The sequence below is a fragment of the Periophthalmus magnuspinnatus genome, chromosome 14 (genome assembly GCF_009829125.3).
Source record: "Periophthalmus magnuspinnatus isolate fPerMag1 chromosome 14, fPerMag1.2.pri, whole genome shotgun sequence".
NCBI classification, from domain to species: Eukaryota; Metazoa; Chordata; class Actinopteri; order Gobiiformes; family Gobiidae; genus Periophthalmus; species Periophthalmus magnuspinnatus.
The window spans coordinates 23,353,429-23,376,338 of NC_047139.1; the positions used below are offsets into that span (position 1 = coordinate 23,353,429).

Sequence of the window (22,910 nt, forward strand, 5' to 3'; positions counted from 1 at the left end):
CAAAAGTTAAGAGCCTCTCCATTTGCTATATTTCGTATAGCCTCCTTCGCTGCTTCAGCTCTATAACCTTGAGTGAATGCCTCAAAAGGAGCGTTCAAAAGAGAAGTGACTTTAATATTCAGAGATGATTTCTCTTGTCAGACTCTGGGTGATTCACAGACACGACTGGTGAATGGAACAGAAGTGAAATTAGCAGCTTTGTGGCAGAGCAGTCATGTGTTGCTGAGCTAAATGACTAAATGCTTGACGTAGGGATGTACAATATATTGCAATGTGAGGTGCTGCAATTACCAAATCACAAAGACTATTTAGTTAATTGATGTCCACTGTAAAAATATCATGTTATTGAAAACAAAATGTTAACCTTGTAGTTTTTAGATCTTTGCAAACATGTTTTGCATGTGATTTGAATTAATTTAACATTTGAGCAAAGACTTGAATATGCTAATGCTCTGGGCCGTGTTTAAAATGAGCACTATGAACAAAATCGTAATTGCAATTTTTTTCTATGATGGTGCAGCTCTGCTTTGAAACATTTTGTCAGTTTATAAGTGGAGCCTGATCACACAGTTGTAATGCAAACCCAGTTGCCTCTTACCTTCCAGCTCGTGGTGGATGAGCTCGCTGAAGTTGGGGTCGTCTCCCCACCAGAAGAGCCACAGCTCCCTGCTGCCCTGCCTCTGACAGCGCCTCCACACGCTCAGCACATCCGCCTTCAGGCAGCGGCTGAAGCTGCACAGGATGGGGTCCTCCTCCGTCACCGGGAACAGGATGGGAGCAGAGGGAGAGCCCGTCCACACAAACCGCTTCCATTTGATCCCAGTCAGATCAGCCTGGAACGCACACAGGGAAAGGGTTAGATCTCCTCACACTTGATAGTAATTAAAGTCTAATGTGTCATTATTAGACAGTTCGGATTCTTAGACTCCTAAAACCTACTTACACCATGTTCTGTAAATTTACTCAGAATATGTAGCTGAATATTTCTTATACTGAATAAAAGCACATCTGCATCTCCCTTTATTGAGTATGCACCAAGCAATAAAACATTCAGCTTCTTCTGAAAATCCAAGCCAAAGGCACACACATCACAGTGTTTGTAAGGTCTAGTATGAGACACCAGAAGCCTGTAGAGACCAGAGCGCGGGCCACAGCACTGGGAGCCGAGCGCGGGGCACAGCACTAGGAGGAGACTCAGGTCGCCCCCACATTTAAAGAACATATGTCTGCTCGGTCACAGTGAGTGAAAGCCAGGAGCCACTCAGCACCTCTGAGTAAACATGTGCTGAGCCCAGTTTAAAGAGAAGGTATTAATCCTCTTTTATGGAGCACTTCACCCTCCCCTCTACTTACTGACACAGGCCACACAATTATGCAGAGAGAAAAACAGAACAGAGAGATCGAAAAAAGATGACATGGAAAATGGAGCACCATTATGTGTTTATGCAAAGTGAAATTGCCCTGTTTGAAATGGGACTTTTGTGGTTAGCTGCATGTAACTGCTTCAGGTGTTTGCAATATCACAATGAACAATATTTTTAAACTCAAACAAGCCACAAAACATGGCTGTTGAATGAGGCCTGGATCTTAATCCTCATTAATGGCGCTGGGGTGCTTTCTATAAACGCTGTCTGGCTTTTATGGCCCACACAAACGCAAAGGAAGGAGCCTGGTGGCAGTAAATCAGTGTGGGCTTATTAAGTGTTAAACAAGGAACATTACGTTCTACTAAAGCTAACACTGCTGCTTATCACCTCAGCTCTGACAGAATGACCATGTCAACCCAAACAGTCAAAAACACAAGCCGGACCTGAAGGCATCTCCATTTCCCTGACATTCACTATTCTGTCCATCCTCTGAGACGTTTTATATAAGTGTGCAGAGACATCCCTTTATTACGGTTCAGGCTGAGTAAGCAGAAGATCCCTCTCTATAGTCAACCAATTAGCCTATTACAATTGAGAGGATATGTTCACTTAAAGAGCAGAGCCACTGAGGCCTGAACGAGGCTTTAGTGGACCAGTGTCTGCGGTGGAAGAAGAGTTTCCGTGTGGAAGAGAGAGGGCTGGAGATGGGGAGTCTGGGGAGCAGGCAATGGTCATACTGTGACTGAAGCAGCAAACCAGATCACAACAGCCATTAAGACAGACCACAGAGAGGAAAACATAAAAGTATTATTAGATTAAATGTCATGAGGTTGTGTAATAGTTAAAGTAATAGCCAAATAACATTACTACAATATATTTGGTTAAATTTGATTTATTACTATCTTTTTCCTATCTTTCCTACCACTATTAGTTTCTAAAGATAAAGAAGTCCCTCATTTGCTTTTTTCCAGCGAATAAGTCAATACGCACACCTTTTTGACCAACAACAATCTAAAGAGTTTAAAATATTCAATACATAAAAAAGACTTAATTTCACAGCATCTATATTTGTGTTACATGGAAGACATTGCATTGTACTAAGAATAACGTATATAACTTGAATAATACTATGGAAAATACAACTTGACCCATTTCATGCAAACCTCAAGAGTTTTTGTACAAAGCTCTTTCCTGCTTCTGTACAACATCTAAAACGGCACCTGCCACTGAGGAAACATCTGCAGACGGGAGCAGGGCAGGGCCACCAGACAAACATGAAAAACAGTCTGTGAACTCTCCTCTGCTCTGATCTGAGGACGCCCTGTGACGTCCCAATGTGAGGAGAAGAGGAGCAGCTCCAAACTTAAGTGCCCTGCAGATGTTATTACACTGGTTGTTGTGGAGATTGGTTTCATACTTGTAGATGTGATTATGGGCTGTGTGTAGACAGGCCAAACTCAACACTGGGACAGAGTACAAAAAGAAAAAGAATAGGGAAAAAAAAAGAAAAAAAAAAGATTTGGGACTGGTTTCAAGGGTTTGTTTGGTCACTTTTGTAAAAATGTAATGACTAATGTGTGTTTGTGTTTTGTTAATGGGCCGTAGGTTTGTCAAAAGTATCGAAAATCAGAATCTTATCCATACTTAAACTAGTGTTGATATTGATTTAAGCAAGTATCAAAAGTAAAAAAAAAAATAAAAAAGAATAAATTAAAAATCAGATAACTGAATTTTTTTCATTTTGAGTTTTATCAGAATACGACATAGTATAATAAACAAATACAATACATTATTCAGCTTTACACAATTAATAAAGTAAAATTAGTTTTGCCCCAGTGCAGATATTTGTAGGTTTTTATCATCATCTGTGAACTAGAAAGTGCGCTGTTAGCATTGCTGTTGTTAGCATTACCATGACGTTAAAAAACTGCTCTCTTTTTCCCTCTTTCCTTTCAATTTCACTCAATACCACAACTATTTTCCAATTTTTATTCATGACAACCTAATAGCAAGAGTGTTAGCAACCAGTAGTAGCACAGCGCCGCATAACATACAGTTACAGTTTGAACAGAACAGCTGTCAAGAAAAAATGCAGTGAGTCACGTTCGAGGGAGTTTTCAACAGTAATAGCTCACATAGCGGCTCACTCTCTTTGCCTGACAGCTCAAAAGGTACAAACCAGGTCAAAACACGAAAAGGATTACTTCAGTAGTTAGGCCTGTCACAATAATTATTATATCAACTTATCCTTCAATAACAGATAGCTGGATCAATATCTTGGGGCTCAATATTTATCATGTGTATATGTATGTTTCTTTGCAATAGTGGGGGGATTTTTGTTATAAACTTTTATAGCTAATTAGGTTTGTGATGCTAACAAATACTGAAGTGTGATATAGATTCAGGAAGTATAATGATAAACGATAATAAAGAAATGAATTGACTTTCACTTTCACAATAAGCTTAAAACAGGATATCACAGTAAAGCCTTTTCTAAGTATTTTAAGCATAATGTGGCCAGCAATATATATATTATGCAATGAAACACTAAAGTAGTTAGGTCTAGTATCTAAAATATGTCATGTAGGTTAATTATTGGACCAATGACAACTCAAATGTCATCATAAAGGCACACAAAATTTAGAAGCATATACTGAAGGATAAGTCAATATAGTAATTATTGTGACAGGCCTACAGCTTATTGCTTTAGTTTATTGCCTTTTAATGAAACTCTCTATTTAAACATTTGTTCACTGTTATCCTGCTTTATTGTTATTGTGTCAGTGGCATAAAATGATTTCAATATTATCATTTATTGCAATATATCTCTGTAGTAATATATCACACTTAAAAATGTGTTACGGTTACAGTTCAGAGATGGGGAGATGTGGCAAATCATTATCTTGAAGCCAAATCACAATTGAATGTTATCACAATGTATGTATGTCTGTGCAATCTCTCAGTCGTTCAATTATGACCCATAGTCAAAGTCAAAAATTCAAATCTGTCAAATGGAAAAATGTTGTGGGAGTAGTTCATGAGTGTTTCACTCCTTGTGTGTACATTTTTCATAGGTAACTGAGTCATCGTTTTCTTCCGAAAGTTCCGAATACAGCTGTCATTTACTTGCATGGGAAAAAATGTCTCTGTTAGCAAATATAGCTGCATTAACGAGAAATAGTGAATCACAAAATGACCAAAATAACAGATTGTTACTTGGATGAGACCACGTTTCAATGTTTATCACCATATTCCCAAGTCCTACAATATAAACTTTTAATAATTTCCCTAACAACAAAAAATAGTCAGACTTTTTTCCTCCAAAGTCTGATCTCTGCTTCAAACCACATACGTTTACTGACAGAGAATTGGTTGTAGACTTCTCGATTAAAAATACCAATGCATACCATTGGCAATTACAAATAAGTGAATCTATATCTGGATTATATTCGATAAATTGCACAGCCCTAGAAGTCCAGATCATCATTTTCTGTGGGCACTTGAAACCCCCCATTTACCTACTGTATCAGCACTCTCCATTCTGATTAATGCCACTGCACTGGTATTAAACGAATGAATGAAATACTACAAGAGCAGAAGGCTACACTCTTCATCTCACATTACAGCTTTATTCATCAGATTTTTTTCACTTTTCCCCCAGAGAATCCCACATCACTATCAGAGCTGTTTGCATCTGTACTGCACTTTTTCTGCGAGCGGAATACATTATTGCGGGCTGCTTTTAGATTCGATGACAGAAAATCCCTTTAGTGCAGTGAATGTGGATGAGAAAAGGGTAAAGAGTGTGTGTGGATGTGTGAACAAGAGGTACTTCTGTGCAGCAATAAATGACAACTTCATTATCACAGACAACTCGGGCTGATAGAGTCTCCACAACAACTTATCAGGGGGAATAAGACAGTATCAAACAATATATTTGAAAAGCAATGCTGGATAAGGCTGGCAAGTGTTAACAGAGCAATAATGCGACAAATCACAACTTTTCTCAAACTGTGGTACATAAGGTGGTAGTTGTAGCTCTTCAGTTTGTGGGTTTGCCTAATTCAGAGTTCCTTTTATCTATTTTTGTTCTCCTTTGGATAATTAAAGCTGAATAAAAGCTGAAATAACTAAATAGCAGAATGCAAAGACGCAATTTATTCAACCTTCTACAGCTTCATATTGGAAAAAAATAACCAAAGATATCCCCAAAAATTATTGTTCCATCCTTCATGTATTGGATGATAAGTTAATATAGTATTTACCATGGCAGGTTTATTTAGAACTGCAGTGGAAGTGATCTAGTCCACTTTTAGACCTGGTTTACTCCTAGATTAGACCTGGAATAGTCCTGTTATAGACTTGATTTAGATTTAGCAGTACCCAGAAAGCCAAATCTTTTCCGTGGTGAAACATTTGAGAGGCACTGTTACTGCTCAATCTACCATGACAAAATAAGATTGATTGATTACACTGACAGTTTTGACATGACGAAAATGTTTGTTGCTGTATCTCGAGGCATGGTAATGTACAAAATGCTACTTTTTCTCTAAAAATACCCCAATTAAATGTATAAGCAATTACATTTGTATGATGGTTGCCCTAAAACGGAGCAAGTGACTGTGATGTGGTCTATTTCCACTCCCTTTTGCGTGCTGCTGCAACAAAACAATGCATTTAGGCACTGGAGCTCGCGCCTCCAATTCAATATGTTGTATTGATATTGCAATATCATAATATTATATCAAGCAGAGTAGTAAATAAATGCTCTCTCCACTAAAGCCAGATCTAAAATAGCCCAATAACTATCTGCTGTGGAGTCTTTGTTCTTTCTGTACAAAATGTGCCACCATATAATTTGACTGCTTTGGTCCACACAGTTACTGACTCGTTTGCAAGCTTTTTCAATAAAAACAAAAACAGGTGCATCAATCGAAATCCAAGCATTTTTTTAATTGACTTCCTAAAAGTCAAATCCTACTCCACATTTTAGAGTTTACAACCCCCAAAAGTCATTCTCTTGTGGCTGCTCTGTTATAAAACACTTCTTTAAGTTTTCCACCTGCTTTAAACACGAAGAAATCTGTGCAGCAGCCTCCCAGCGTTGGTGTAACCTGCTCACTGACATTCAGAAAAGCACTTAAACAGAGCCGAGCACAAGGCCAGCAGGCCAGGAGCTCCTTTCCTCTTCTCCTGTCTCTCCCTCTCTCTCTCCTCCTCTCTCCTCCTCTCTCTCCTCTCCTGCTGCCAGACTCTGAGCTCAGGGCTGTTCAGGGATGTGTCCAGTTTTCCATGAGGTGTCGCTGACTTGGGTCAACACAAGCCTCCGGTCGGGTCAGAGCCAAGAGAAAGGAGGAAATTTACTTCTCAACATATTTGGACAAATCACTTGCATGGCCAGTCAACACCACACGCTTTGACAATAATTTACAAAGACGTGAGGGTTTGAAACTGTATCCTGTCTCCCCGATTTCAGATAGGTGTGACTGACAGGCGGATTAACCAATCAGAAAAACATGTGGTCTGTTGGTATCAAAACAAACATGGAGGCTTGCAAGTTGTTACAGCCCCTGTTGTGCCGTGTTTTGATTAATAACAAATGTGTCTATTTTTGGAGGTGACCCGGATGCACTAGGGCCCGGCGCATCCACCCGCCTCCATCGCCCTGCCGTTGCTCCTCTGGCTCAACTCCAATGCACTTAAACAAAATTTGCACATATTTATTGTAAATTACTACCGTAAATTTCGGATTATAAGCCGCTACTTTTTTTCCACGCTTTGAACCCTGCGGCTTTTACAGCAGTGCGGCTTATATATGGAATTTTACTGGATAACGACCCCTGGGGGGCGCTCTCTAGCTGTAAACGTAAAAGTGAGACAGACGTGGGGAAAGATTCTGCTCTGAAGAATTCACTAGTTTTGATTTTGAACGATCATTTTGCGCATCATGAAATGGATATGATGCAGTTTTTAAGATAAAGAAACAGAAAGGAAACAGAGCAGGGGTCGGCCTTTAACACGCACGCAAAGAGCCATTTGGACCCACTTTCCACATAAAATAAAACACTGGGAGCCGCAAATACTTTTTGACATCTAAAATGAAGATAACACTGTATAATAACAATAATGTAACGGAATAATGTAGGTTTTACTTTCACGGACAAGCCTTCTACACGTGGCAGATAAATATGGCAAAAACAACTTAAGTGCATTAAAAAAATACAACTCACCAAACCGCTGCATCATGCATCGCGCTGATTATGTGATTATGTCTACTCTACTCCGCAGTTTCTTTAAAAAAACAACAACAAAAAAACTCGTAGCGTATCGTTTAATCCCAGGTGCTTATTCTCCATGTGCCAAAGCAGTTTTGAAGGTTTCATTGCCTTATTTGCTTTTCCCGTATGTTACGCAGAGCGGACTCTGTGCGTGAGTCACCTGTAGCGACAAACCCAGATTTTAAGTAGGCATTGTCTGTTAAATTTATCTTTCTTTTTCTTGGAGGTCGTAGTCTCTTCTTCTGGCTCCTCAGTTGTCCTTTTCCCCTTTGTTAAAAAGATCTCCAAAGACTTTTGTTTTGGCTCATTTTCACTCGCTTGTGGCTCTACTTTAATGCGTCGTGTCTGATGTGTTATACGTGATACGTCACCGCGGAGACAAGAGCAGATAATAAACTTGCTACTACATCAAATAGATTTCTGTGGCGATTTCCAGCAGGATTTTCATGATACATCTACGGACGAGCTTATTAGTGTGTCATTAGGGACGGGCCAAAGTTGCTCCTGACCCCTGTGCGCACAACGTCTCAAAATCAGGGCTCTTTACGCAGGACTGTGAGCTGTGTCTGTGTTAGTTCCCAAGCCACGCAGAGCCGCAGTATGAGGCGGAAAGAGGCGCATGCGGCTCCGGAGCCGCGAGTTGCCGACCCCTGAAATAGAGCCACTGCACGTAAGCTCGACATCAATGAATCCAACTTGGTCAATGTAAAAGACGACAAAAGTTTTCAGAGGAAATAAAAGCAGATTTTCCGTGTTGGTGCAGCTTTATTTTCTAAACCTGCAGATGTGTTCATCCCGTGTTGTTGTCGTGTTGGTGCCAATTTTCAGGCACAGTTTAAAAAAAAGCGTGTCGGTGCACCGTCTTTCTGTGTAAATATCTCATGTTACAATATGAAAACCTGCGGCTTTTATTCAGGTGCGGCTTATATATGTACAAAATTGATTTTCTCTTCAAATTTAGCTGGTGCGGCTTATATCAAGGTGCGCTCTGTAGTCCGAAATTTACGGTAAATAAACTCTTCAGCAAAGACCTTAAACCTTTACAATCATGTCTGCCACCTTTCTTTGTTGGGGTCACACACAAGTAAAACAGTGAGGACTGAGAAACAGCAGGTATTTCTGCAGAATCAACAAGAAAGCAAACTCTTAAGTATCTGAAGTATATATATATTTTTTGTTCTGAATGCGAATATTCAAGAGGAAATGTCTTCCTTCTGGTCCTATTTTAGCTCCTTCTGCATTCAAACAGTACATAGTAGGGACTAGGGATGTTATGACTACAGTCAGGACAGTACCTTAAGAGACATTTCCGCCGTGTACTGTCGGATCTAAAACTCCCACGATTAACCTACTGAAGCCTTAAATATAAACCGGTTAATCTTGACATCTTATTGACATAGAAGGGACTGGCTAGTCAAGCAAAACAAATCACACTTTGGAGTCTGTCTCTTGACTATGTGTTTACAGAGGCAGTGAGCCAGGTTTTTGTACAGCTCATTCAGACACAGTGTGACAAATGAAGAACACTAGCGAAAGATTAGCCGCAGCAGCATTCAAGAAAGATGATTTATATATTGTGTAAATAGAACAAGACTGTATATCAGAACTACAATATTACATGTGCCATTTTGCACTATATGGTCCTCCAAATGGTAAATGGTCACATTTAATAAAGCGCTTTTCCCCCTTAAGGCACTCAAAGCGCTTTATATCACGGAACCATTCACCCATTCACACACACATTCATACACCAGTGTATGCAGACACTGGGGGCGAGGTGGGCTAAGTGTCTTGCCCAAGGACACAACAACAGTATTCATTTGTGGTAGCTGGAATCGCAGTGCCTACTTGTGGGCTAGTGGATCTGACCACTCTACCAACGATGTTTAAGTCGAGAGCGGGATTCAAACCGCCAACCTTGGACAAACACTGTACCAACTGAGTTACGGTCGCTCTGTACTAACATGGGCTGGACGTGGTTTATTTATCTGGATTTGGGGCAAGTACAAAAATGATCTTGTAAACTCCAATTGTGGTTTCTTTGCCCAATTCATTTAAGGAGTTCAACATCAATGCTTATTCAAGGCTTTCCCAATTATAGAGGAGACTGGGGTGGCACTGAGCCCACAAAGTCTATTTTTTGCCCTCACAGTCTAAAAACAAGTTGACTTAAAAGCTGACAAAACAAATGATACTTTATGCTTGTAGTATTGTTATAAACCTAAAGAAGTAACGATATTTAATCTGTAAGCAGTGTTTTTTTAATCAGTAAAGGCAATAAGTGGCATTTATGCTCCAAACATTCTACTATCTATGTTGAGACAAGCCACAAGCCAAGTAACTGGTCAGATCTGTGGAGAGGCAAGCCAGCACACAGTAAAGAATACATCTCTCTCAAGGTATTATTTGCAATAAAAACACCTGTAATTTAATAAACACAAGATAAATACATTTAATTCCTTACTGCGAAACATTCTAGGCAAAGAAACATCATCTCCATGGAGACAACAGTTGGCCAACCCCCCCACCAGAAAAATTACATAGTGCAACTTTGAATACAGTAATTCAAATATGGATCACTTGTGTCATAATCTCAGTATAAACTTGCGGTTCTACATTGTAATGAATATTTTTGCATTTCAGTTTTCAAAGAGTGACCTGGAAAACCAAGACGGCACATCGGCACACAGCCTCATCAACAAAGTGAGAGAGGCAGACCGCTCTATCATGTGTGGACGTCCCCGCTGCACTTGTCCTGTCTGTCCATTCTAAATAAATCTGTAGCTCTAACAGAATAGATGTGCTGCAGTAAAAGAAGGGAGGCCTGCGATATATAGGCTCCTGCAGTCTGCGGACATGAGTGGGCCTCCCTGATTTAAAGTCTTTTTTATGATCCTGTTCACTTTTCCAGTCTGTAGAAATGAAGAGGTATGCAAGCAAGAGCTGAATGAATGTGCAGTGCTGCGGGGAGTTATTTCAGTAACACTTCATGAAAACTACACTTTAATTAGTCTTAATAAAGCATGAACAAAGACTTAATTCATAATGAACAAATAGATTTTTTAGAAACGAAAACCCTTCTCTTCTCCCTGGAATTTAATATAGGCTAGACAGGATATCTTGGTGTTTTATTGTACTTTCCCTACGCATATTAGGTTTGAAGCACTTTGATCAGCTGAAGTTGTTTTAAATGTGCTATATAAATAAATGCATGATTTAAACTTAGTAACTACTTAGTTAATAAGCCTGAATCATTTTTAATGAACTATTTGCTCATTATAAATGATTATTAAAGTATTTGTTGTTGCTTTGGTAAGGATAATTCAAGTGTAGTTTTCATAAAGTGGTACTGTTATTTCTTCTGTAGCTTTAGGCATAAAAGGCAAATGTTTAATTACATCTTTGTTAGTATTTATGAAGTACTTAATAATACTTTTTGTCTAAAGCTCTATGTTACAAGTATTCAGTCACTGACTATTTTCATCAGTGATGCACTACATAACTTTTCAAGTGGTTTGTCTGGTGGTCTCCGTGAAAATCTCACATCTACATCTTGAATGTGCCACAATATTAAAAATATATCTATTTTGCATTTATTCAGTTTCATGTATCAAACATTTAGTATGCATTCTTATTGTGACCGGGTTCACTTCTCCAAAGAGCTAACCTGTAACTACTGTCTGTACTTGTGTTCATTCATCAAAAATATGCTGCAAAAGTATGCAATCTTATGAGCAAGGTCACCTTTTCGGAGATCTGACCTACGTACCATCTACGTACCTCCTCAAAGATAAATAACTTAATACCCTACACAGGCCAATAACATTTCTATGGAGACAAGCAGGTGATGGACCCTTCACCAGCTGTTTTATGAATACTAAGTAAAGCTGAATAATCACTAACAATTCAATTACCACAGCAGTGAATATGTGGAGCCTAAACTAAAGTGTTACCATTCTTTCTAGTGACCAGCAGTCCAAAAATATAAGCCATCAGTCTACATTAAATCAGCAAATCCAGGCGGGACGTTGTGTGGAGGTGACATGTACGGAGGGGTTACGCTCTTTGCTTGGGCCAGCTGCTGCTCACCTTCCCTCTGGCCACTTTAAGGACACAGAGGAACACAGTATCTGGCCACTGCAGCGGCCTCCATCAGGACCATCAAAATGTGACACAGGCTGCAACAGGTGAAGAGGCTCTGCTCAAGAACTAGTCAATCTGCTGTCCTCCATGTGAAAGTAGCAAGTGTGGATTTGCATTGTTTCAGTTACAGCCATGCAAATGACAGGTTTCATAAGTGCATCTGACGTGGCCTTTTTGGGACAAGATTTCATCACAGGATTAAATTGCCACATCATTATTCATACATACAGAATGATTTTTGTCTTTATACTTTGCACTAACAAAAAATAATAATAGGAGTTATGTCCTGGCAATGTCTGTGTAATCAGAGTTCAATTTTCTTTTGAACTCTAATAAGTCCTGGTGAGTTACATCTATTTGAGAAGTCAATTTTAAAAAACAGTGTTACATAGACGGTAAAAAATATAAAAATGTAAAGAAATCAGAAACTGTGTGGCCAATAGCTTGAATTAATCCAACCAATTTATTTATTAAAAATTATGACAAAATCTGCTCTCATTCTTGCAACCTCAATCCTGTATCACATCTTCTAAGTATGAGTAATTATTATCCCATTAAAACTTTTTTGGCCAATTGCCAGGAACTATTAACCACAAAGTACCATTTTATGTTGAAGATATGGGCTAAACCTGTATAATATTTAGCACATTCTTTATTTTTACACAACATATGTAATTGTACAGAGTCAGACTTCAGAATTATTCATTGTGATTTTCTGTTTTGTTTTGGGGGGTTTTATTATTAGCTAAAGCCTCTCACACCAAACTGATGAAGGACACCCTGCACTAGAGTTTGTAGGCTAGAAATCCCAAAATGCTCTGAGTGCAGTGTGCATATTTGTCCCTGTGTTAAATCTGTATCAACTTCCTCACATCAAAGACATGTCAGGTGTGGACTTTTCCACAGTGTCAATGAATACAGTGCATTTTGTAAAATCTTTATTACTCATTATATAAAGCTGGCAAGTTGGTAATGCTTATGGAGTAGCAATCAAAACGTGCCACATGATCTGAGCCTGTGATATGTATAACATTGAGAAGACCCTGTTTATTACAAACACAGCTACTCATGTTGTCTAGCCCTCTACTGAATGTTTAATAACTGCTGATCAAAAAGAAAAGTGCTTTAAAACCACAATATTATGTATTGCACCAAGATACATATTTTATACATTGAATAAACTTACTTAAACTTTAATGAATAGCCTGACCATAAAGCTCTTACAGACTGAGTATAATAAAATATCAAAACTGTGCCAGCTCTCTAAAATACTACACAATGCTCAGCTTTAAATAAAAGCATAAAAACAAGCTCCCCACTGCAGTGGCCGACTCAGAGCCTGTCCAGTGAGAAACAGAACGAGGGAGAGAAGACCACAAAGTGCTCACATTCTTTCTCCATAAAGCCACAAAGTGGGGTCTGTTCAGTCCATGAGTCATAGAGCGCTGCTGTTGTGCTTAGTCTCAGTGTGCAGGGAAATGTCAGGCAGACAGCCATAGCACCACAACTACCAGCTTCCAGTTCACTTGTCCACCGTGAGCCAACGCTACCTTCAAGTGCCGTCGTAAACATTATAATTACAAGTTCAGCGCACAGCATCGACCCAACCGAGCGGTACCGCGAGAGTGTGAATTTCCTGCAATGAAATGTTACCTTCAGGGGGTGGACAGCTTGAAACCCTAGGTCAATTTGTGGTAAACGCAGTGTACTATTTCACACTACTGTTATTATATTGGATTCCCTGTAAAAAAATGACTGTTGAGGTGATTATTCTCCTAATCTTTAAACATCTTTAACCTTTAATAACATATTAACATGCTCATATTAACAAATCAATTCTCCAGTCAATGAACATTGTAGATTTTTCCATGCTGCACTGAAAAGCGCCCGGAATCAATTACTATAAAACAAAAATATACTTTCATCCAACTGTTAGTCATTTGGAGTAATAATAACTACTGCTACCACTTGTGAAAACAGTATCTTAAGTGAGGCACCTGAAGGCAGCATTACCCTCCGAGCTCCCCTACAAGTGAGACTGTAGTTAAGCCCGCTGACAAGCCAATTAACTGCAACAACAAACACATTCAGACCATGCTCCTGATTATCCTGGGAGGAGAAACCGTTTACTCTCCTGCACCTTTTTACTGTATATGTATAAAGTATGCAGAAAAACAAAGAGTAAACATGCACAACTGAACGTAAACAGTTGCGTAACTATTGCGGGCCACGTCCATTGACAACGTTTGCTCTGACAGGAAAAAAAATACATACATCTGACAGCTTAGCATTAAGTCAACCACGCCTCCTGTCATCTGTCAGAAACAAACCGGTATTAGTCAAGTGTAGATAAGGCGTGGGTTCATCTAGATGATTGTAAAAAAAAAAGAAAAAAAAAACAAGAATAAGTGTCACAGATTATATAATCACCCTGGGGCCCGTACCCTAGTTGGTCTGTGTACAGCAAAATGAAGTCCAAGGAGATTAAGCCACTGACTAACATGGCCATGACTTAGTTATTACATCAGTAACTAACGTGTGCAAACAAGAATAACAATAAATCACGTGATAATCTGCTGCTTTCTAAGAAGGAAACAGTAGACAGACAGTACCAAGCTTTGGCAAATGTCTGTGAGGAAAATACTGTCACTGTCACAACTGTAAAAACTATATTATGACCAAAAAAAAGTTGATGATTTCTATGTGAGCTGTATAGAATTAGAAACGTCAAATAAAACAGCGTAAACGTCCTATTTCCTAAGTGTTAACGCCTGCAGTGCGAGTCAACAGAACATAACTTTTATGAAAGGGAAAGTCCCGCATATGAAACATGTCTTTAAAGCAGAAAAGTGATTTGTTATGTTTGCAGAGCAGAGCAGAGCAGAGCGGCGTGAGACACCAACAGGACACAGCGTAATAGACGACGTATTACAACTCAGCGACAAAGAGTTAAAGCCGTGATAAAACACAGCAAAAGCAAAGTATATGATCAATGATGTGCACGAGACGGGCCGTTAGCGCTGCAACTGTTCACTGACGCCTCTGTGGCTAACATTAGCTTAGCCCCGTGCAGCTAGTTAAAAATGGCTGCTTTCCTTTAGTTTTAAATCTCTTACCAGACAGAATAGATTGGAATGGCAATCCTCCAAGCTGGCCCCGTTTGGTACGAAACAAGAACTCATCCTTCTTCACTGCAAAATCCAACTCTCCATCATTTCACTTCATCGGGAAATAAAGAAGAACAATTGTCGGATTTGTGTTTTCAAAGATGTGCAGGCTCAATCAACGAGAGATATTTTGTTGTAACATTTGGCTGGAGGATAGTTCATTTAACAACCGTCCGCTGGCAGTTCAACCGCCGGAGCTAAACGCGTATAACACACAGTGGATGTTATTACAGAGACATGTCCAAAGCACGCACGAAAAACTCATTCAACAAGCAGAAAAATACTGAGAAAACAAAAAGAAAGGGGGAGCAAAAGAAGCAACTCTCCCCCTCCCCCTTAGCCCTAAAACGGTCTCTGCTTAAAAAATCAAACGACCTGTCTTAGTCGTCCATCGCAAAATTCATCTAAAAACGAAATAGATCCTTTAAAAAGCTCTCGATGTGAGCCATTGGGCTGTGTTGGAGCGGATATTTAGAGCATTATTTCAGCTTCGGTTCCTGTTGGTTTCCATTTGAATTCATGGATTCCTTTCTTTAATGGCGGCCACAGGGACAACTCTGCCTTCCACAGCCGATTGGTTCATTCGTGGTCAAAGCTCTGTCAAGGCTGCGGCTTCCCCACACCAACACGCCCGGGACAGGGACACACTTCCGCCAAAATAAAAGCCCGCAGAAGAGCGCCTGCTCAGAGACACCTGCTGTGCACACAGGGACCGAGTGTGCACAAACACAGGCACTGAGGCGCAAAATAATCATATTCTGAACATGAATACACAAACGAGGCAGGCTTTACAACCATAACAAAGCTACACTTTAATTATGAAATACAAACGTGTGTTTTATTTAGATGAGTTTTGCAGGAAGTCGCTGCTGAGCATGGCTGTTTTGACACTGTCGTGGTCATGAGGGCTGTAATAACACAAGACTGATAGGTATTGCCGCTAGGCCAGCGCAAGTGGCGCTACTGAGCAACAGATTTTGTTACTAATGATGCCTAGCCCTATAAACCTGCTCACTTACACAGTGCACCACCTAGCGCGTGTCATGTTACACTTGAAACTGACATTTTTCAGCCAAATGCAATATCGTCCTTTAATGTCACACGTGCAGGAAACAGGAGCCCTGAGTGCTTATAGAAGTTTCATTAAAGTGCACCTGATTTAGACACCACAGTCCATATTTTGTTTGCGCATAGCCTCGTGTTATGGAATACAGCCTAATTGCAAAATGTGAATAGGTTTCTAACACCAATTAAAGTTTCAAACAGGATTGATGATGAGGCACACTGTATTCAGATAAAAATCACAGACACTTATCATTATTCTTCTTCGGGACATTATAGACTTTATGTTCATTCTGTTCACATGTCATTGTTTCTTCTGCACTGGATATCAATTCTTCATTAAAAGTTAAATAGGTTATTTTAGCTACTCTAAGGTTCAATATGTAACTGTACTGAAACACATCATTCACTCTGCCTTACATTTTACACTGCAGTTTATGAGAGGTGTTATGATTATGCCGTCACACAGGCAGATCCTACGAAGGATAATCTCAGATTTGCACTTCCTCTCATTGATATGGCATACATCCATATACATGCATGTGCAGATTGTTTATAAAGTGACTTAATAGTGAGCCTGTTGTCATAGCAGAGTAACTAATGGGAGCGCTGATGTTATCATATGTGCCAATGCTTTTCTCTCACTTATCTTCTGCTTTCTCTTATCTACATCCTACAGAACACATATATTGTGTCCCATAGTGTGTGAAGGAGTGGGCAAAATGCATAGGCTATCCAGAATATCAATGACTGGTTAACATATATTTTGACACTTTTCTTTCATTTTTGTTGTTGATCCGATTAGGATCAATCAATCAATCAATCCATAATCACTGGTGCAGTCAAAAACAACATCCAACCAGTTGTGCGTAGGAAGGAACACAATAATCACTTTCCAGTATCATTTAAACAAATAAACAGAAGAATGATATCATTGTGAGTGCATTTATAGAGACATGAATATGTTCACTACCAGACAAAGGTTTGGACACACCTTCTTATTAAAATAAACCCAAACAAAACAAAACAATGAGAAGGTATTTCCAAACTGTTGATTGGTGGTGTATGTTTAAACAACAGTCAAATGTTTGGACACACCCTTTCATTCAGTGTTTTCTCTACATTTTAGATACATATGGAAGACATCAAATATATGAAGCACAATATATAGAATTATGGAAAAAAAACAAAAAAAAAATATTTTTCAACAGCCAAAGCAAAAAGTGGCTACTTTGAGGATTTTAATGTAAAAATATGAAAATAAATAAATAAATAAAATAAAAATGTGAAAAATATATACTTAGTAGTCATTTAAGTTTTTTTCTTTACTACATAATTCCATATATCTTGCTTTATAGATCTGATGTTTTCCAGGTGTATCTAAAATGTAGAAAGTAGTAAAAATATGGAAGAAGAGAAAAACTGTGAATGAAAGGGTGTGTCCAAACATTTAACTGGTAGTGTAGGTTTTGACTTTAACTTTCTTTTCCTGACTCCAAAATGACTTCAGTTATATGCATTTAATATGTCAGTAAGAAATAAATATACAGTAATCATTTGTAGTTTGCATAAAAATTGTCTTTATTAAATGTTATCAACTAAACTGACACCCGCCCCACGTCTGCTCACTTACCTCTTATGTCTGCCTAAATATGTCAGTATAAGTTTTGAAATATATTTGAAAAGCAGCGTGTGAATCGATAAAAAATGACCACCCAGGCAGAAAGCAGCTGCACAGTTAAGATAGTTACCAGGTCCATAGTTCAACAGTGTAACTTGTGTTTACAGAGGCTAAGTACTTATATCCCCTTGAGTAGAGGAGGGGTAGCGGTGAAGAGGTCAACAGACGTTCAAATAAAGATGGCGACCTCCACAGTTCACCTTTTTGGCCTGTCTCGCTCAAGTAGCAAAGCGCTATAGCCGCTACACTGCACAACACCATCGATAATACACCGTGAGAGCTTTTGAGGAGGAAGAAGAAGCACCTTATTCTCTACATTCTTTTCATAATTTGTACCTGACCATGAAGTTACCAAAAAAAAAAAAAAAAAAGTCCAGTTATTCATGAAAGGTAATATTATTAACTTGAGTTTTTACAGAGGCATTGTGTTCACTTAATTAATATTTGGAATCATTAAAAAAAAACTTGTTAAATTAATAAAAGAAAATAAAATTGCAGTCAACATCTGATTTAGTAATATAATCACTTTTGTAAAATGTTTTCAAATTCTTCCTGTGCAAAACTGGTTTGTAATTAAGGCAGAATAAGAGAAGATATCCTTTGTTTGTCCCAGTGGGGAGATTCAGTGCAAACCTCAACAACAGCAGGTGAATAAAAATGTGCAATTAAAATGTGTGATACGTAGCTATTCAATAAAATAAAATAGACTTAAATATGCAGGTGTGTAACGTTTCTGGGGGAGGGTCCAGCTCCAGCTTGACTCGTTTTCCCACAGATTTGAGCTCTAACTTGGGGGCTGATCGAGTCACATGCTTTCTCCATTTATTGTCCTACTGTGAAACATTCCGGAGTGGACAAAGGAATAATATCTCTATGGAGACAAGCAGGTTGCAGCCCCTCCACTAGAAATGTCACTTAATGTGCCTTTAAGTCTAACCAATGCTAAGTAATTCATGTGTAACTGATCAAAAACAATGACTCTAATAAGAATGAACTTGAGGTGGTTTTATGATCTGAGAGCTAGTGTAACTCCCAAGAAGTCTTCTCCAACAGTGGATGAAGTGTGATAGTGCTGAAGAGCCGCGATTCCTCCTCACATGAAACCTTAAAAGGCTTTAAGAGGATGTCTCTGTACTCTGAGCTTTGACGGAGCCCTCCATAATGGTGTGATCAGTGCCAGATACAGAGCGCTGTGTGGGTGACTACAGCTGTTTGCTGTTCTGACTAAACCATCAGAGACACACAGAGCCTTTTTAATTGTCACCCATTCAGAAGTACCACTTTGTTCCAGCACAGTGTAGTCTCTTGGTGCCCACTTGAACAGAACAAATAAGAGTTTAAGGGAGGCAAGGGTGGAAACTATTTACAAATACTCACAGTTTTGGGTTATTTGTACTTTTTTGAGTAGATTTTTAAACTTTTACTTTTAAATGAGTATAATTTTTGCAAGTAATTGTATTTTATTGCATTTTATAACATAGAAGTTAGTGAATACTGTACAAGCATTGCACATTAAATAGCTGTCTCAACATCGTCTCTGTTTATTTCCATACAAACACACATAACAGCACTTCACTGCCTGCTCTGATTGGCCAGAGCTCAAATAATCTGTTGGTTGTAGTGGTTTGAATTAAAAAAAATGTACTTTGAGTAGGACTGTATTTTAAGAACAAATTTGGCAGACATATTTACACTTGTTGAGCACATTATTAGCCATGTAACTGTACTTTTACCAGTACAAATATCCAGTATTCTTTCCACCTCTGTGTATAGGACAAAGTGGAAGCAGATCCCTGGTCATATATAAGTGGAGAGGAGTGCAGAGTGCTGAGGGTGCAGACACACTGACTCTGAGCAGTAGGAGGGGGACCACTGACTGCCTTATGCAAAAGAAGGTCAGGAGGTTTAGTGATGTCCAGGTGATTCTGTAGGTCAACAAGAGTCATAGCTACAAGAAAAGGAAACAACTGAAGCGGTTTATTATTACTATTTTTACGAGCACTGGTAAAGCAATTGTTTATTTGTTTGTTTTAAATGTTTTCTCTGTGCAGCACTTTGGAAATGTTACAGTTTGTAAAATGTGCTATAAAAATAAAGTGGATTGGAAGCTTGCCTTTATAAACCTGACAGCTTTTTGGAGGCACAGGACAAGTGTTGCAATGATTAATCGGAAAAATCGAAATTCCAGACTGAAGTAATTATGATTGTGATAATCCTACCTGGACTATACAAACTCTAAAATTGAAAGATGTTTTATAAGAAAGTATTATTAAATTAAAATGTAAAAATAGAATAAACAGTTTGTCAGTCATAAAACACCATATTTCAATCATTATTTGGTGAAAACAACGTACCTAAAACATCTTAATGTATGTATGTAAGAAAATAAACACAGACTAGTCAACCACTAAAGTAATCATTAATTGCAGCCTCACACAGGACCAGGCAAAATAAGTGTCAAACTCAGAGGCGTTCAGGCTGAGAGCTGTAGTCACTTCATTGCATATTTAAGGTGGGATTACACACCTAACTCCGCCCATAACCACATTTCAAATAGAGTTGCTAAACTGGACAGTGCCTCTGGACTACAGAAGAGGAGGGAGGAGGTGCGGGGTCTGGAGGTATAAGGAACAGTGTGATTGGTCAAACAGTATTCACATTTCAAACCAAACCCCTGCAGCCAGGTGTTTGTAATCAGACACACCTAACTGTAATCAGGGCAGTCTTTTGTGATGTGACCAACTACATGAAATTGCAGAGACCACTGAGGGCAGCACACACGTAAGGCTGGTTTATAGTCAAGTGTCAGGCTCCTCTCAGCTGAACCATTTGAGCTTCTCTGGGTCTAATCAGGGTCCAGGTGCATTGTGGGAATCCAAATCATTTAATTTTCATTAATTATTTGTTTTTCATTTACTGTGATGATAAAAAAAATCACATAGGCTCATATAGAGACATCTCTGAGTTAAACCATAGCTCTTCCAAATTGTAATCAGGTGTCTGTATCGTCTTTGTGGATCAACCAATCATAACCTTGTGTTTGGCGTTAATTCAACACATTCAACACGTAGCTTTTTGGCCGAGGTGCACGTACACAGCACATACACAGTACATAGTTTGCCAGAATGATATATCTCTGTATTTCTAATACAGGTTGATATCAGTCCGGTCCCCACATCCTCTGCTGTGTCTCAAGCCTGGTCAAAGTTGATTAAGCAATCAGATGTTTGTTTTTTTTTGTCTTGTCTTGTTTTTTGTTTTGTTTTTCAGTGGACTACTCACTGGACTACTATGATTTACAAATAAAAGTAAAATTTATCTCACCTCAGATTAATGAAGTTTAGTGCTTTGCTCATTCTTTTTCATTTTTTATTTATTTTGAGCAGATTAATGAACAGAGGAAGTCAGAAAGGAGTGGGAAGAAGAAAACGTATCAAATCCCACCCTTGTCTTCCATTAGAGCATACATTTAATGCTTGGTTTAAGCTTCCTTTTTATTGATTCTGCAGAAATCCGCTATGAATTTCAGCCCCTTGTGATATATATTTTTGCTTTATTATCTCAAATATGGACGGACCATGTGTGCCCCTGATTGGATAATCCATTCACACCCATCTGAACTCGGGGAGATACAGTGTGTATTCTGGATCCCAGGCAACTAGTTTGCACTCAAGTTGCCAAAAAATGACTAAGAACAGTAGACAATGCTATTAAAACGTCATGTATACAGCTTGGCAGAAAAAGAAAGTGGATTTAGTGTTTAGTTCCAGTTTAAATACTCTGAAGTGCCTGTCCGCTCAGTGCTTCTGTCTATAGCACAGTGCACAGGCCTGGATGGAGGGTGACTTGTTGGGTGCTGCCCTGCGCACTATAGGCCCGTACAGGAGCTAACGCCTGTGGTATGTTGCAGTGCTGACTAAACAAGAGGCTTTCTGCTGGGCGGCCGCCTGTAAAAGACGCAGAAGTTGTGCATCCCGCTGGTAAATAATCTGACACACTTTTCCCACTGCAGTCTTTTCACAAGCCCTTGTTGTTAGGCTGTCTCTGTTATTCTCCCTTCCCGCCTTCTTGGCTCCTTCACACCCTCCCTCCCCCTGCCTCCTCTCCTTTATACATTTTGTGCACACATTGCAAACAGATGGAGGAAAAGTGTCTATATTGAATAGACTTCCCCATCTTAAACAGCCTTCCACTCTGCTGCACTACCGCTGGATTAATAAAACCAAGGTATTATAAATTGACACCTAATAAAATGTGCTCCTCCGACTCTCCCTGCAGACATGATCCTCTGGGAGAGACGCTGCACACATGAGAGGAGAACAAGAGAGAGGGAGAGAGAACGAGAAAGAGAGAGAGAGAAATAGGGAAAGAGAGATATATATACAGAGAATGAGATCATTGTTGAAATGACACCATCAAAAGCAGCAGTCAGCACAAGCGTGGAAGTGGCCAGCGTTCGGGAGGCTGACCTGGTGACTGGCTACAACATGCCCAGCATTCCTCAGTGACACGGTGCTTTGTCATTTTCTTTATACTGACACTGGGGCCAGGACCAAGTCTGTGGAGGCTGTATAATCAGAATCAGAGAATCACAAAAAGGTTTATTGCCATTGTCTGTGAACTAAACTCATGAATAAGGAATTTGCTTTGGCGATATAGTGCAACATATATGGTGGTGTATGTGGTGTTGTAATAGCATTCTCTACTGCTCCTCGTCATTTTTAATAACTTTAGTGCAAACTAGGTGTCTAAAAGCTGGTTTATGCTCCAGTGTCAAATCTACAAAATGCAGTCGACAGCCAATCACAAAGCATGTAACAGAAAACAATAAATAATATGTAAGTAAAGTAAATAAACTATGATAAAATTAAATAACAATCATTTATTTAGCATTGGCAATCCTCAGTCCAGTGTATTTTTGTATAGCTCAAAATCATAATATAGCTCAAAATCAGTTGCCATGCAGGGCTTAACGAAATTGTCTGATTTAACCAACAAAAGTTTGAAATTCGATCACTGGTCTATAACAGTGCAGCAGATTCACCAACATTCACAGGAAACAAGCAAACTGATAACTGTCCCAGAGCATCCACTCTCCTTAGACCCTTCTCGGTAAGAAGGTCCTGTCTCACTACAGTAACTATGGAAAAACTGATAGTTGTCCTCAGCACTTGGTTGGAGGACACACACTGCAGACTACTGTGTTGTGCAG

General features: G+C 39.1%; 1 protein-coding gene across 2 annotated transcripts in view; it reads right to left on the reverse strand.

Moving 5' to 3' along the window:
* The window catches only part of med13a (mediator complex subunit 13a), a 94,385-nt gene extending 78,844 nt beyond the window's left edge, over positions 1-15,541 (reverse strand). For both annotated transcript variants that reach the window (XM_033977907.2, XM_033977906.2), the window contains exons 1-2: positions 14,905-15,541; positions 599-833 (exon numbers count right to left, since the gene is read on the reverse strand). In XM_033977907.2, coding sequence (XP_033833798.1) covers positions 599-833; positions 14,905-14,970 — 301 coding nt within the window. In that variant the 5' untranslated portion in view covers positions 14,971-15,541. The remainder of the gene's footprint in view (positions 1-598; positions 834-14,904) is intronic.
* Positions 15,542-22,910: the final 7,369 nt, after the last annotated feature.